The sequence below is a fragment of the Pteropus alecto genome, unplaced genomic scaffold (genome assembly GCF_000325575.1).
Source record: "Pteropus alecto unplaced genomic scaffold, ASM32557v1 scaffold118, whole genome shotgun sequence".
NCBI classification, from domain to species: domain Eukaryota; kingdom Metazoa; phylum Chordata; class Mammalia; order Chiroptera; family Pteropodidae; genus Pteropus; species Pteropus alecto.
In genome coordinates, this window is record NW_006440654.1 from 533,341 (window position 1) to 548,614 (window position 15,274).

Here is a 15,274-nt window from a genome sequence, read left to right on the forward strand (position 1 = left end):
CCCACCAGCCTAAGCGCCCCCGGTCCCCTGACTAGCGGTGGAGCACAGCACAGCGCAGACTGACCTCCTGTCCGCAGAGAGGACCGGGCGGGGCAGTCACGCATCTGGCTGGCGGGGTCTCAGGATCCCTGCTGCGTTCAGATATTCCCCACATTTTTGTTACAAAATCTCAAAGTGGTATTACTGACAGCTTCACGCGAACAAGTGCGGCGGCAGACCTCCACCTCTGTGGCGTGCACACACACGCGCTGGACAGTCCCACTGGTGTGTGAGCATCTTACTCTGCCAGCTCTGTCCAGACAGTGCGAGTGGCCCTCCCCGTGAGGGACACACAGGGTGTCTGGAGACGAAAGCGAGTGCTCCGAGACCTGCCGGCTGGGCAGCTCTGTCTGCCTCGGCGTGCCCGGTAGCTGTGCTGTGGCTTGTGCCACGGCCTGTGGGATGCAAGGTGGCCCCGGGCCCCCAGTGGCAGGGCAGGTGGGAAAGTTGGAAGGTCCAGTGACATGAAGTGGCTGAGCTGTCCTGACACAAAACAGGGACAGTGTAGTCTGAGCATATTTGCATGGTGTGAAGTTACTAATTATAACTTTTTTTAAAAATTATTTTCCAATAAACACCTTTGCCAACAATAAGCTCAAAAAACAAAAGTACGTAACTGGATACTGAGTTTGTTTCTCAAGAAAGCTGGTGATGAACACATAAGAGCCCTAACATCTGCTGCCAGCCACCAGAGAGCACAGGGCCAGGTGGCAGCTCTGGTCCTGCAACACCAGAGACAAACCTGCCCGAGGCCAGCTGGCATGCGTGCCCAGGAGCACAAGGTGACAAGCTATAGAGACACTTACACAAGTCACTCTGTAAACCATGATTTCACACAGCAAATAACTGTTTAATTTTGCTTTTTTATTCCAAATCTTCCTAGACAGACATGAAAAGCAAAGCAAGAGCTTTCGATGTGTGACCTGTATAAACAAGTTACTTGTAGAGAAAAATGACACAAATTCAAATAAGTTTGATTTTTCTCCCGTCAGAATCATAGAATCAAAGGATTTTGGAAGGTCATTCTGCTGAAGAAAAAATATCTGATATTGTGACTGCTACTGTAAATTCAGTTTAAAAACCTCACCTCTGAAGATAAAAACTTTCATTTTTGCCATAAGAGGAATACAAGTTTTGATGGAATAAAGCACCATAATAAAGCAAGATCCGAACGTGGTGAGAGGCCCTTGGGCAGGTGTGGGCCAGACTGCGCACGTTCACACGCCAGGCCCGCCCCACACGCTGGGGCGCCAGCTCACGGCACTTACGGATGTGTAAAGGTGAGTGACTACAAAACTTCCGTGACTAAGCGAATGTTAGCAAAACAGAAGCATGGGCCTAGGGGCCCGCCATGCCAGTTTCACAAACGTTTGAACCTTTGAAGAGGCACTTTGTAAACCAAGCCTACAACGGTTCTCCTTTTACTTTTTTTAAGTGAGACCTCTAAATTTTGGTTATGCTTTTTCAAAATTAGTTGGAAATCTTTAATCAAAGTATCAGCAGGCGTGGGACCAGAAACGCTCAGCTTCGAAAGCCTTTGTGGATTTAGTTACTGAAAGTGCGGCTGGCAAGCAGGGAGACGGAGCCCTGATCCCCACGGAGGCCGCGCGGAAAGCAGGCAGCGGGTCAGGGCTGAACTCCCGCCGGCTCGTCGCGCCCTGACCCCTGCGGTCTGTCAACGGACACACGCAACCGACAAGGCGTGAATTCACAGCCTCCAAACTGGGTGTCGTGTTCAAAAAGTTGGAGAGACAACTTATTCGATGTTTTAGTTTAAAAAAATATTTGAACACTTTTGTAGCCACAGAGGCAAAAACCAGTTCCTGTGAGAACAGGCCTTAAACAGTTATGCACGTCAACAGCAAAAAACCCAGATTCGGGACTATCTTACATTTAGCAGAATTTGCTCTGAGCCTAATGATGTTTCCTCAGTTAAAAATATCATAGCCTATAGAGAGACCAGTGAAAGGTGCCTACAATGTCAAGTTCGTCAACCATGAAATGCAGCTGAGACTCCAGGCCACTGAGTGAAAAATGAAATTGTGTCATATTAAAAAATGTAACTGCACCACGCATCCGTGGCAGGGGCATTGACGAGTTATTTCTTTAGGAATGAAAATAAGACCTTAGATCAGTTAAAAACAAATGCAACTGAAAATAGATACAAACTCTTGAAAAAGTACGAGGTTATCGCCAAACCCTATTTCAGAACGTGTGATGTGCTTAAAAAACAGCAGCACCTTTGTATATCTGGAATGGTGTTGACTTAGATGGATAACTATGACAGGGACAGTCACCCGGCAATCAGTGACTACATTCCACAGCCAAGCACGCGACACACGCCTCCCCACCCCGGGGGCGCTGCCTGCAGCCAGCCCGGAGCTGTCCCCGTCCCCAACCTCTCAGCACACAAAACAAGCCCTAGTTTGACCTGCTCAACAATGCATGTAATTACCTCAAATCTAACCCATAAAAATGAAAAACAAACCAACCCGCGAAACCCATGTTTAACCGTGAAGTAGAAACGCCTCAGCCTACCTTCGCACACACTCTCCAGAGAGAAGTACGTGGTCTGACTGATATAGCCGGCGCCCTCCATCAACGAAGTCACACAGCCAATCAGCACGCGGGGGCTGGAGTCTGACAGTCCTCGGCCTTGGTTTTTGCTATCATCTTCCCATTTATCAGAGACAGCTTCCACCTGATAGACAGACAAACCACTGTTTAAACCACAATACGAGCAAACTGAAGACCAGCATCCCTCACGAATACAGATGCTAAAGTCCTCACGGAAACTCTAGCAAACTGAGTGCAGCAGGATGTGAGAAGGGTCCCACACCATGACCAAGGGGGCTCAGCCTAAAGGCAGGGGTGGTCCGACACACAGACGCCGACTGAGTGCTGGCCACAGTGGACAAACGAGGGAGAGCATGGCCATCCCCGGCGATGCGGAGGGCACCTGGAAAACTCAACACCCCGGCACGATGGACCAGGAGAAGAAGGGAACCCGCTCAGCACGACAAACGCCGCGTACGGAACCCACAGCTAACGTCGGTCGGTGGGGATAGACTGGGAGCTCTCTCCCCCAGGATCAGAGGCCAGACCGGGACGCCTGCTCGCGCCCTCACTGCCCAAACAGGACTGGAAGTTCCAGTCAGAGCGACTGGCAAGAAGGAAACAAAAGGCATCGGCTTGGAAAGGAAGTAAAGCTACCTCCGTTCGCAGATGGCACCATCTTACATACAGAGGCCGCTTGACAGTCCGTGAAAAACCGTCACGGCCAACAAATGGATTCAGCAGAGTTGCAGCCTTAAAATCGACACACAAAAATCTGTTGTGTTTCTATACACTTGCAGTGAATGATTCGAAAAAGGAAATTAAAACAGCGATTCCATCCATACAACAACATCAAAAAGAGTAAGACACGCAGGAATAAATTAACAAAGGAAGCGGAAGACTCGGACACTGAAAACTACAAAGCGTGGCTGGGGGAAGTCAGAGGACACGGACACGTGGGAAGACAGGCTGTTCACGGACTGCGAGGCTGAACAGTGAGATGTCAACTCTACCAACGCGAACTTCAGATTCAATGAGTCCCCACCAAAATCCCAATGACATCTTTTGCAGAAATAGAAAAAACCATCCTGAATTTCCTAAGGACTTTCAAGGGACCCAAATAGCCAAAACCATCTTGAAGAGGAAGAACGAAGTTGGAGGTTTCATACTTCATTTGTAAACTTGCTACGTAAGTAATCAAACTCTGTGGTACGGTGCTGGCATAGGACAGATTCACAGACCAATGGAACAGAACAGAACCCAGGCATCGACCGTCACGTGTCCGTCAGCTGACCTTCAGGAGGGTGCCTGGGCCATTCGGTGCAGCGGGAAGCGGTTTCCCGCTCTGTGCAGTGTTCTCAGACACCGCGGCGGGAAAGCCGGACACGACATGCAGAGGAATGAGGTCAGCTGTCACCCAGCACCAACTCGACACTAGTGCAAAATGGATCGAAGACTACATTTGAGAGCGAAAACCATAAAACGCTTAGAAGAAAGCACAGGTGAAAATCTTCCTGTTTCGATTTCGTCAAATTTTTAAGTGTGACATCAAAAGCATAGGCAATTAAAAAAAGATAAAGTAGACGTCATCAAAATTTAAAACTTTTGTGCCTCAAAGGATACTATCTAGAAAAAGTGAAAAGACAATCCACAGTATGGGAGGAAATATCTGTAAAGCATATGTCTGGTAAGTGATTAACGTCCGGAATATATTAAGAAGTTCTACAACTCAACAAGAAAATAAACAACCAGATCAAAAAATGGGCAAAGGACTTGAACAGACATTTCTCCAAAGAAGATAAATAACCAATAAGCACATGAAAAGACGCTCAACATCACTAATTGTTAGGGAGCTAATAATCCAAACCACAAGATACCACGTCATGCCCACTAGGATGGCTACTGTCAAAAAGAAAAAAACGGAGACTATCTTGCGTTGGCGGTGCAGCAACAGGCGCCCTCGTGCACGGCTGGGGGGCCTGTGAGGGGGTGCAGCCACTGTGGAAGAATCAGGCAGTTCCTCGAAAAGGTAAACACAAAACTGCCATGTGACCCCACAATTCCACTCCAAGGGATGTATCCCAAAGGGGTGAAAACAGGGACTCAAAAAGATACTTGTTCACAGCAGCGGGATTCACAATAGCCGAAAAGTAGAAGCCACCCAGGTGTCCATTGATGGACAAGCAGGTCAACAGTGCAGTCCACCCACACAAGGGAATGTCACACAGCCTTGAAAAAGAAGTGCTTGTACATGTTACCTGAATAAACCGCAACCTACAATGCTAAGTCCAAAAGCCAGACGCCAAAGGCCAAACGTTGTATGATCCCATTGAGATCAGCCAAATTCTGAGAGGCAATGAGTGGAATAGGGAATTATTGTTTAGGGGGCCCAGGGTTTCAGTTTGGGAAGATGCAGAAGTTCTGGGAATGGATGGTGGTGATGGCTGCACACTGTGAATGTGCTCAGCGCTGCTGAACTGGATTCTTAAAATGGCTAAAATGGTAAATTTTATGTTATGTTTTACTACAATAAAAAACCTGAATAAAAAATAGAGAAATCCCAAGGATCATGTAAATGAGCTAATGCCACGCCTTTCATAGTGAAAGCGAACACATATTTTTAATGCTGGCAGATGGAGCAGAGGGGTAAGCACAGGTTCAGGTGACTCAGCCATCTCCCAGAGGGCCTGAAAGCACAAAGCGCTGGGCCTGAGGGAATGAAGGGCAGGTGGAGGTGTGGAGCAGGCATTCCACAGTGGAGCGATTGAAGACTCTGAGTTGACAGAAGTGTCTGTGCTGCCCAATATGGTCACCACTAGCTATATCTAACTCTTGAAATGTGCTTACTGAAACTGAGGATTTAAAATTTTATTTACTTTTAATAAATGTAAATTTAAATAACCATGTGACTAGTAGCTACTGTACTGAATGCAATTCTAGAATTCTATTTTTACCTGTATTAAAGTTTGAGAAAGATGATACTAAGCGTTAAGATGACATTTACTAACTAAAACAGTAATAAGGTACATCTTGACTATTTTTAAAAAGTTGTTGAGGTCAGTTAAGTTTGCCAGCTTTCAAATCACGTGACAAAAATCAATCGCTTGCCTATACAGGAATAAAAAGATTAATCTGAAAACACAAAATGAAATTATACTGTTGAAATACAATCATTAAATTCTTAGAAATAAACTCAACCAATAATTTACGGAACCTAAATGAAAAAAACTACCGAACCATAGAGCATCAATGAAGGCTTAAATAAAGGGACAGAAAGAATCTGTGGACAGAGATGTCATATGATCCATATGACACGCAGCCTAAACGGACCGACAAACTCTGTTGTCCGAGGCAGACCCAAGCCGAGAAGGACAACAGAGCAGCCCTGATGTCCACCCAGAATGAGGGGAGGGAAACCTGTCTACCACCCACGGCGCCAGCAAGCCATGGGGCCCCACACGCATCAGAGCCAACAGGGCCCAGACAGGGTCCCATGCAGTGTATGACAAAGGGACCTTCCCAATCAGTGGGAAGCAGTGGACTACTCAGTGGGACTGCTGGGGGCTACTGGAAAGGCAAAGTCTGCTTCCTTCTGTCAGTCTGTATATTGAGTAAATTCCAGGCAGATTAAATACTTAAATGTTAATAAACATTTTTCAGAGAAAAACCTGAATGTATATTTGTAATAAAAAGTGGAATAAGCCTCTCTAAGGATTCTTAGAGCTCAAAAGCTACATAGAAAAAACACATTTAACTATATAAAACTTTATAAAACAAGATGATTCATGAAAAATATCTACAACACTTTTGTGTAACTTAAAAAACTCTAATTTCCTTAATACAGATTTTAATTTAAATAGTTGACAATAACAAAGAAAAAAATGGACCAAGGAAACAAATTCATAGGTGAAAAATTAATCTACTTTAAAACTTAAGTGCAAATTAAAATTACTAATCATTGTTCCCAGATTAGATTAGCAAAGATTCCAAAAAATGAGGATATCCACATTTTTGTCAACACTGGGTAACAGGCAGCTTCTCGCCCTGCTCCTTTGGAGTGTGAATTGGTACAGTATTATTGGAGAATAATAAGATGATAACCATTAAAATGTTAAATGTACACACCTTCTAACAATTTTACCTCCAAAAATATTTTAGTACAAAAGTACTATTTTTAAATGAAAAAAGTTGCTTAATAGTGGAGTCCACTAATTATCTTTGCTAACTGGATAACAAAGGATCCAATAACTATACTTTTGAAAGACTAGAAAAAGAGATATAGGAATGTTAACACTTTTCTTCCATGCTGTAAAATGACAGGCAAACTTATGAGCTCTAAGTTTCTATGTTGAATGACTTACAAGGACCACCTCTGACTCTTATAACAGAAACCATTCTAAGAACAATCGTGCCCCAATGCAGGAACATTCCACTCCCTTCCTTAGCTAGGTTTTCCCTTGAGAAGTAAACAGACAGCAACGTGGAGCCCCACGAAGACCGTCCGAAGTGACTCGGGCCTTACCCTGATCGCCTTCAGTCCGCTGGACACTTTATTTTCTTCCACAACTGCAATTACTTCCTGCCCAACATTCAGAAGCACTTTGCCAGTCACAGCCTCGTTGGAGAAGTAGATTAAATCGTCAATCATGCCATAATCGCTGCAGTACCTTGTCACGACACCCTGGACAGTTTTCAACTTGGTGTCACCTGCGATGGGTAAACAGAGATCAGACTGACCACAAAAGCCAGCCACAGCACATTTAAGCCCTACGAGAGAGGGGTGCCCCTGGACAGTTTTCAACTTGGTGTCACCTGCGGTGGGTAAACAAAGAGATCAGACGGACCACAAAAGCTAGCCACAGCACATTTAAGCCCTACGAGAGAGGGGTGGAGTGCAGCACCCCTGTGGGCTGCAGGGCCCCCCAGGGAGGGGAGCACTCCCGAAGGAGGCGCAGCGGGCAGACCGCGCAGGGGCCTGAGGGCGCAGGGGGTGGCTTAGCGGTGAGAGGTCTGACTCCAGGGCCGGCCTGCGGGGTTCCAATCTCAGCTCTGTGACCGCCAATGGGTGACCCTGGGCCAGTCAGTTCCTTAACCGCTCTGGGTCTGCTGCACCTGTCCCACGGAGACGGCTACCGTCTCCAGCTGAGAGAGCTGTCTGCGGGACAGAAGCGGCAACGCAAAGACCTGAGCAGCTAGGGCGCAGTGAAGGTGTGTTCCCCCAGCGAACCGCCAGGCGTTCCTATGTGCCATTACCACTGTTACCTTCTGCCGTCAACGACAGCACAGCGGCGTCAGGATGTCGTCTATCATCTCAGCAAACGAGACAACGGAAGAGCCCCGGGGGTAGAAGGGGCGGGCGAGCCTGGCCAGCGAGCAGGGGCAGGGCACGCCCTCGGCCGCTCGGTGACCTTTCCCACTTCTGGCCGAGGACTCCAGCTGCAGCCAGTGTCCTCTGAGCCCTCACTTGGCCCTCGCAGATGCACGCACAGCCCCGGCGGCCGGCTGGAGCCGGAGCCCGCGCCGCCGCTCGAAGGCCGCATTTTACAGACGGCCCAGATCGAGGAAGGGCCGAACCCACAGGCCTCCGCGAGTCCCCGTCCCCTGTGGAGAATTCCATCCCTCAGGGGAGAAAGTGGCTGGGGAACCACGGCCCTGCCCTGCGTGCCGCTCGCACGCGGGAGGAACCGGGAGGGGGCCCGGGAGGGGGCCCGGGAGGGGCCGTGTGGAACCGCAGGTTACCCCGAGGACCGCGTGCCCCGCCTCGTCCCACGAGGCACCTTCCGGGAGCTCAGGCCCCGGCAGCCCGGGCGTCTCCTCGGGGCCATCCGCCCTCCTCCAAAAGAAGGCCACCAGTTTCGCCGCGAGGCTCAGCATGGCTCTGACGTCGCCTTCCTACGCAGGTCTCTAATGCTTGGGCCGCCCTCCAGCCGCCCTCGGCAAATGGGGTTGACCCGCCCGCGCCCCAGGGAGCTGGGCCAACGGGGTCGCTGCGTCGCGCCGTGCCTGCGCCCTTCGAGTGGGCCAATGGGTCGTCGCGCCCGCGCCTGCGCCCTTCGAGCTGAGCCAATAGGGTTGTCGCGCCCACGCCTGCGCCTTTTGAGTGGACCAATGCGGTCGTCGCGCCCATGCCTATGCCCTTCGAGTGAGCCAATGGGGTCGTCGCGCCCACGCCTGCGCCCTTCGAGTGGGCCAATGGGGTCGTCGCGCCCGCGCCTGCGCCTTTCAAGCTGGGCCAATGGGCCGTGGGGAGGGGTGGATCGTCGTTCCCGCACCTGCGCCATTCGAGCCGGGCAATAGGGTCGCGGCGCCTGCGCCTATGCCCATGTGCCATCGACATGGCCAATGAGGTCTCTGTGCTCGCTGTAACCGTTAGCAGTCAGTGGTTGGCGGTTGGCGACCGTTAGCGCACCTGCAAGTGAGGCAACGTGCAGTGTGGGGGTGACGTCATGCCCGGCGCCCTGCACGTGCTGGTGGGCGGGGCCTCGCGCAGGCGGGCTGCCTGGTCTTCCCTTGGCGGGGAGAGGATTCAGCCTTGGGCCGCTCACGGTGCTGTCAGTTGCTGGTTTGGTGGAAATTCTTTATCATGTGGAAGGTCCCTTTACTATTCTTATGAGCGCCCTGACCATGCAGGGGTGTGGGGTTTTCTCAAACGCTTTTATGCACTTGCTGACACGTTGTGTCATTTTCCTATTTTAGCCCGTTAATAGTGAATTACATTGACAGGCTTCCCAATGTTAAAGCACCCCTGCTTTCCCTGGAAAACTCACTGAGCCATGGTTTTGTGGTCTGTGGTCACCTAGGGTAGTCACATAGCCGGAATCTGCAGCTAGGAAAGCAGCCTTGAGCCACATCCCCTGGCCTGTAAGAAACAGTGAACAGTAAGTGAACAGAACCGTAATTGCAGGAGATAGAAACAGACTCGGGAGAAGTTTCTAAAGCTGTGCATGCACGTTAGCTAAAAGAACTGACTTACGGTTAACTTTTCCTCACCATTTAAGATGCTAATGAGATATGGGACACATGAAGTAGCATGTAGGTGAGCTAATATCAGGATAACAAGAGGGACTCTATTTTAAAACCAGGCTCCAGATTGTCTACAAGGTCAGGATTGCCGGGGAAAAACTCGAGACGCTGATGAACTGCCTGCTGCCCACATTTTAAATATGTCACTAAGAAAGGAGGGGAACACAGTGCAATCAGCATACCTTGAAAAAATAACCAACATGTCCTATGATAATGAAATTAATCACTGTAAGAAAAACCAGCGTTTGTAAAACTCCTGTGTAGGTTTGTTCTTACAGAACCTGAAAGAAAACTCTGTCACAAGACCAGATTAAGCAGACATCTGCTGACCATGAGATGCAGACCACAGCACTTACGATGGATCCTGGGATTGTGGGACCATCCACCAGCTTCCCCTCCCTAGCCCTTCTCCCTCCCAGAATAGCCTACCAAAACCCTTCACACAATCCTATCTGGGAACCAGCCAGCTCCTTCCTTCTGGCTGGTTCCCTGGTACACTAGTCATCTCTCATAAAGCTTTGCTTACCGAACCTCATACTGGGTACGGTGCTCACTTCTCTGATATTGGGACCAAAGAACCTGGCATCAGTCACCTACAGCAATAGCTTAAGCTTATCATCCTCTTTGTGTAGTGCTTGGATCAGTTTTGTCACCTCTGGTCCCTGTTGGGGTCTTTGCTCCTGGCAGACACTGGTCTGGAATTTTCTCTCCTTTTGTGTCCTGTTTTGGTATCAGTCTAAAGCTGGCCTAGTGGAGCATGTTCCTGCCGCCACTGTCCAAAAAACTGTAGGGCCTTTAATTTATTCCTTATGTGTTTCATGGAATTCACTGGTGAGCCCAACTGTACCTAGAGGTTTCTTTGTGAGAGATTTTAAATCACGCATTCGACTTCTGCATCAGCTGTAACTGGCTATTCCACTTACCAATGTGATACTGAGGAAAATGTGGTAATTTCTCTTAAGGAATTTGTCCATTTCATCCAAGATGTCAAATTATTGGCATAAAATTGTTCACAATATTTCTTACAATTCATTCTTTCAATGTCCGTGTGGGCCACAATGATGAGCCATCTTTCAGTCCTGATTTTGATAATTTTTTTTTTTTTTGTAATTAACATCTTTCCTCTTGTATTTCTTCATTGGTCTAGCTAAAAGTTTATCAATTTTATTGATCTTTTCAAAAACCAACTCGGTTTCATTGATTTTTTCCTATTCTTTATTATTTTTTGCCTTCTACCTTTGTTTGGTATAATTTCTGCTTTTCCAAATTCTTAAAGGGGAAAATTAGCTAATGAACTTTGGAACTTTGTTTTTAATACAAGCATTTAAAGTTACAAATTTCTCTAAGCTCTGACTCAGCTGAATCCTACAAAATTTGACTTGGATTTTCATTTTCATTTAGTTTCCAATTTCCTCTGTGATTTCTTTCTTGATCCATGGGATTTTTAAAAGAGATATACTGTTAATTTCTAATCTTTTAAAGATTTTCCAGATTTTCTGTTAATGATATCTAATTAAATTTTTTAAATCTTTTAAAGATCTTCCAGATTTTCTGTTAATGATATCTAATTAAATTTTGTCACAGTCAGAGAATAAAATCTGAATGAGTTCGGTCTTCTACAATTTCTTGAGACTTTCTTCCCTGCACATGGTCTCATCATGGATGTTCCAGGTGTGTTGGAGAGAATGGGTGGCCTGCAATTGTTGGCTGGAGGCCGCACTCGTTTTGACCAGTGAGCTTGGCTTGTGCCAGCTCAGGTGTGCGCTGGCTCAGGAGTGCCAGTCCACTGACGGGGCGCCCCTGCCACGGATGCGTGGTGCAATTACTGCGCCTTCAGAGACGGGGCCCAGCCGTTACTTGGACTTGGTGAAGCTCTGCTGAGTCCTCATCTCAGAGTTGTTCCCAGGAGTACACACGGGAATGGGAGCAGCCCAAGGTTTATTGGGTCTGTGGGAAAGACGCTTCAGAAACAGGACCGTGCAACGCAGAAGGCTCGGGCCTGGGTTGGGCTTCCTGCCAGGGGCTCCCAGAGCTGGGGACTTGCCCCGGACGTCTCCACTTCACAGGACTGTGCCCTCCGTCTGCCAGCCTGAGCCCCTCTCCAGGATCTGGACTCTCTTCTACTCGACTTTTCAGTGGACGGCTTGGACATCCAACAGATATCTCAACCCCATCATCAAAACGAAACTCCTGACCCTCCCACCTGCGTCACCATCTTCTCTGTCACAGGTGAGGCCCGTTCCACCCACACTGCACAGACTGAAGACCTTCCAGTCACCTGAGCTCCTGCCCCTGTCAGCTCATGTCACTCTGACTGCAGAATCTGGTAACTTCTCACCACCCTCACTGCTCCACCTCGGTCCCAGCCAGACCTGCTCACACCTGCTGCCCGAAGCCTGCTCTCCACCGAGCAGAACCCTCAGCGGGTCCAAGGCTATCTGCATGCCCACAGATGCCCTGCACCTGGACGCCCCACCTGCACCTGACCTCACGTGACCCTGTGCCCTCCGCCCTCCAGCCTTCCACCCGGGGGCCTGTGGCACCTTTGCCCCAGTCTCCGTGAGACTCCCGTCCTCGCCTGTGCGTCTTCGCTCAGATGCCTCCTCAGTGAGGCTCCAGGCGGCACCCCATTCCCCACCCTTGACTTGTTTGCCATCGTGAAGTCAAGTGTCTCTCCACAGAACACACTAAGGTACTTATCTTGTGTGCCGCTGTCCCTGTCGGCACGTGAAGCTGAAGCTCTGCTGCTCCGCAAATATTTGCTGAATGGAAGTAGAAACCAAGGAGGACCTCGGAGGCAGAACGGGGAGGAACGACAGCTTGTTTGAAGATGTTAGAAAGAACCGGACTTGTTCTAGGCACCAGCATGGCAGACAGAACGAGGACGCCCTTCTCCGGTGACCGCAGCTCTGGAGGCTGGAGGACTGGGTTCCGGCCTCTGATTCCCCGCAGCTTGTCTGTACTTCCTAGTGCAGAATGACTGGGGGAGGGACAGCAACGGCGACATCTGCTTCACGTTTCCTTTGAACAAAAACGCAGTGGACCGATGCCTACTGAGTCTATCGCTCAGAAAGAAAGTGGGCGGAGACGTTGGGGAGGTCCTTCAGTCCATGCGCGCGCCCTTCCTGACTTTGAGGCTGTCGTTGTGAACTTGAACTGTAAGGCTTCTCTCTCGGCTGGAAAACTAAGACCACAGACCATCCCCCCATTGGAGGCTGCTGTCTCTGCTCAAGCTCTGCGTGGGGTGCGTTTGAGGAGCAGTTTTCCAGAACACTTTAGCTCGAGCCATTTCGTGGTTACTGTGTGCACAAAGCACTTGTCGCCGTGACTGTCGGGGTGCGGCGTCTCTGGGAGCAGCACAGCCTGTCCCTTCTCTCCGCTTAGGGAGCAGAGGCAAAGGGCACAGCAGGAACTCGGGCTGCCCGCAGGACCGATGGCCAGAGTCCCAAGCTGCTCAGGGGCCACGCCAGCCCGGCTGAGCATGCACACGTGCGTGTGCCATTGTGAAGGGGTCTCCTTGTGTGGTCACTGGGGGGCGGGGGAACAAGGCTGCTCAAAAGGAGGTAGAATAAGGCCTTTGAACAAAAGTTTCTGTGTTTTCAAGACGGAGCACGCGGGCCTCCCCCCGCTGTTCTGTACTCGGTGGGGCCGCTCTCAGGCACACCTCGGCGTGAGCGGGATGGAGGCGGCCCCTTCGTCCCCCGGCACAGTTAAGACTGGACGAGTGGCGCTCCGGGCCAGCGGTTACACAACCAGCGAACTCTCCAGGATCCCTGGCTTCGCCTCATTGAAATTCAGGCCGCGGTCCCCCTTCTCCTGGCCTAAGTGCAGATTTTCTGGGCTTTTGTTTCTCTGTGAATAGTTCTTGCTGGAAGCCCAAGGCAGGATGACTCGGCAGCAGCAAGCCCCTCGCGCAGAGACCAGCACTGCCACCGCCCGAAGTGGCTGGAGGGAGGCGCGGACGGCGGAGCTTACGTGGGTGTGTATTTTGCCATCTCTTGTTCGGTTTCCACCTGGAGCGATTAATTGGGCTTTGAGTAGCAGCACCTCCTGGGCCGTGGGAGGTGGGAGTCGAAAGGGACTGGGGCACCCCGAGCTCAGCCCCGGAAGCCTAGCGCCCCGCCCTGAACGCGGGTGGGGCCTGTTCTACTGGGAAAGTGACTTTATTCCCACGTTTAATTAAGGGCTTATTTTCTTCGAATTTACAGAACTTCGGTAAGAACAGTATTTCTTTTATTGAAAACAACTTATTTCAACTAGCACTTTTTTTCAGAGTGATCAGAAATAAAGAGGTGGTCGCGGAGGTGACACTCAGCTCCAGGCCCAGCCGTGCGGTGGCCGTAACGCCAGTGTCTGTCCCCAGTGCCATGGCACGGGAGGAGCAGTGCAGGGAGGAGCTCGGCTACGGCCGGATGCCCACCTTGGAGCGAGGGGGCCCGGACGTGGGGGGCTTCTCCCCGGACGCCAAGCCCGGCGACCTGCAGCTGTCATCGCGGCTGCCGCCGTGCTTCAGTCACAAGGCCTGGGTCTTCTCCGTGCTGACAGGGGTGAGTAGCCACGCCAGGACCGTGGAGGCACCGTCCCTGCGAGGTGCCCGCCAGCTGCTGTCGCTGCCAGGTGGCGTGGACGAAGCAGCCTCGGTTGGCTCTGCCCTGGAGGGCCCTGGGGCCGACGTGCCTCCTTGCCGTGTCCTCTGGCACGCTCTCCCCGTTCACCGTGATCTGTGGTGCCGGCCCTGCTGGCCTCTGGGCTCCGGCTGCTCGGTGTCCCTCAGGGTTGGCACAGCCCAGGGCCCATGCTGACCGTCTGCAGGGTCACGCATTGTGCTAGGGTGGCCTCCATGCCCCTCGACTCCTGGGGGACCTGGGGATACCTTGCAGAGGTGGGGAGGTGGGACTGTGCTCTGGGAGCCTCTGGCAGAGTGAACAGCGGGCGCTGTTCCAAAGCTAGAGGCCAGGGCCATGGAGCCGGAGCAGGCCGAGGGGCCAAGGGGGTGCAGCAGGGAGCTGGGTGTCAGGCCCGGGGAAGCAAACATTTGAGAGGACTCGCTTGGGGTCCTGGGGTACACCCTCAGACATGCTTAGATAGGCAGCTGACAACCAAAGGGGTCGTACGGCTTCAGTGTACACGGTTACTGGGAACCCCAGGGAACCCCAGGCTCGGTGCCACCCTGGCTGAGAACCAGGATCTCAGCCGCCCGCCCCACCCCTATGTGCCCCCGGCCCCCTAGAAAGCGCCCCAGTATTCCTGCCAGCCCTGGCCCACCGAGGCCGGAACTGCCACCTGCATGGGGCACAGAGGAAGCTCTGCCCTGGGCAGCTCCTGGAGCCCGATGCTGCTGTCCCCTCCTCACTTGGGTGTGGGCCACAATCTCCTCTGTCCCAGGCCCGGGTCCCTCGCACTCCCATCACAGTGGTGCCGGCAAGGCCCGACCCTGGGTCCCAGGACCTGTCACACTGAACTGCCCCGGGCTGTCTGCCGGCCCTCCTGCCTGAGGCCCCGAAGCGCACTGCTGGGGAGAGGCGCAGTTTCTCGCAGTTTCTCGCTTTTCATCTTATCGGCGCCCCTCCTTTTCTCCCCGCAGACTGTCGACGCTGTAGTCAGACAAGGGTGGGCGTGGCCGTCCTCCGGGGAGGAGTCAGGTCGGGGAAGAGGG

The 15,274-nt window shown here is 51.2% G+C and overlaps 2 protein-coding genes across 2 annotated transcripts in view; one reads left to right on the plus strand and one right to left on the minus strand.

The window, feature by feature from the left end:
• The window catches only part of MOV10L1 (Mov10 RISC complex RNA helicase like 1), a 47,528-nt gene extending 39,059 nt beyond the window's left edge, over positions 1-8,469 (minus strand). The window contains exons 1-3 of the mRNA XM_015594004.1: positions 8,373-8,469; positions 7,118-7,302; positions 2,578-2,740 (exon numbers count right to left, since the gene is read on the minus strand). Coding sequence (XP_015449490.1) covers positions 2,578-2,740; positions 7,118-7,302; positions 8,373-8,469 — 445 coding nt within the window. The remainder of the gene's footprint in view (positions 1-2,577; positions 2,741-7,117; positions 7,303-8,372) is intronic.
• Positions 8,470-8,930: 461 nt separating this feature from the next.
• Positions 8,931-15,274, plus strand: part of MLC1 (megalencephalic leukoencephalopathy with subcortical cysts 1) — a 20,461-nt gene continuing 14,117 nt past the window's right edge. Inside the window, exons 1-5 of the mRNA XM_015594005.1 lie at positions 8,931-8,970; positions 11,755-11,847; positions 12,137-12,225; positions 13,481-13,593; positions 13,982-14,165. Coding sequence (XP_015449491.1) covers positions 8,931-8,970; positions 11,755-11,847; positions 12,137-12,225; positions 13,481-13,593; positions 13,982-14,165 — 519 coding nt within the window. The remainder of the gene's footprint in view (positions 8,971-11,754; positions 11,848-12,136; positions 12,226-13,480; positions 13,594-13,981; positions 14,166-15,274) is intronic.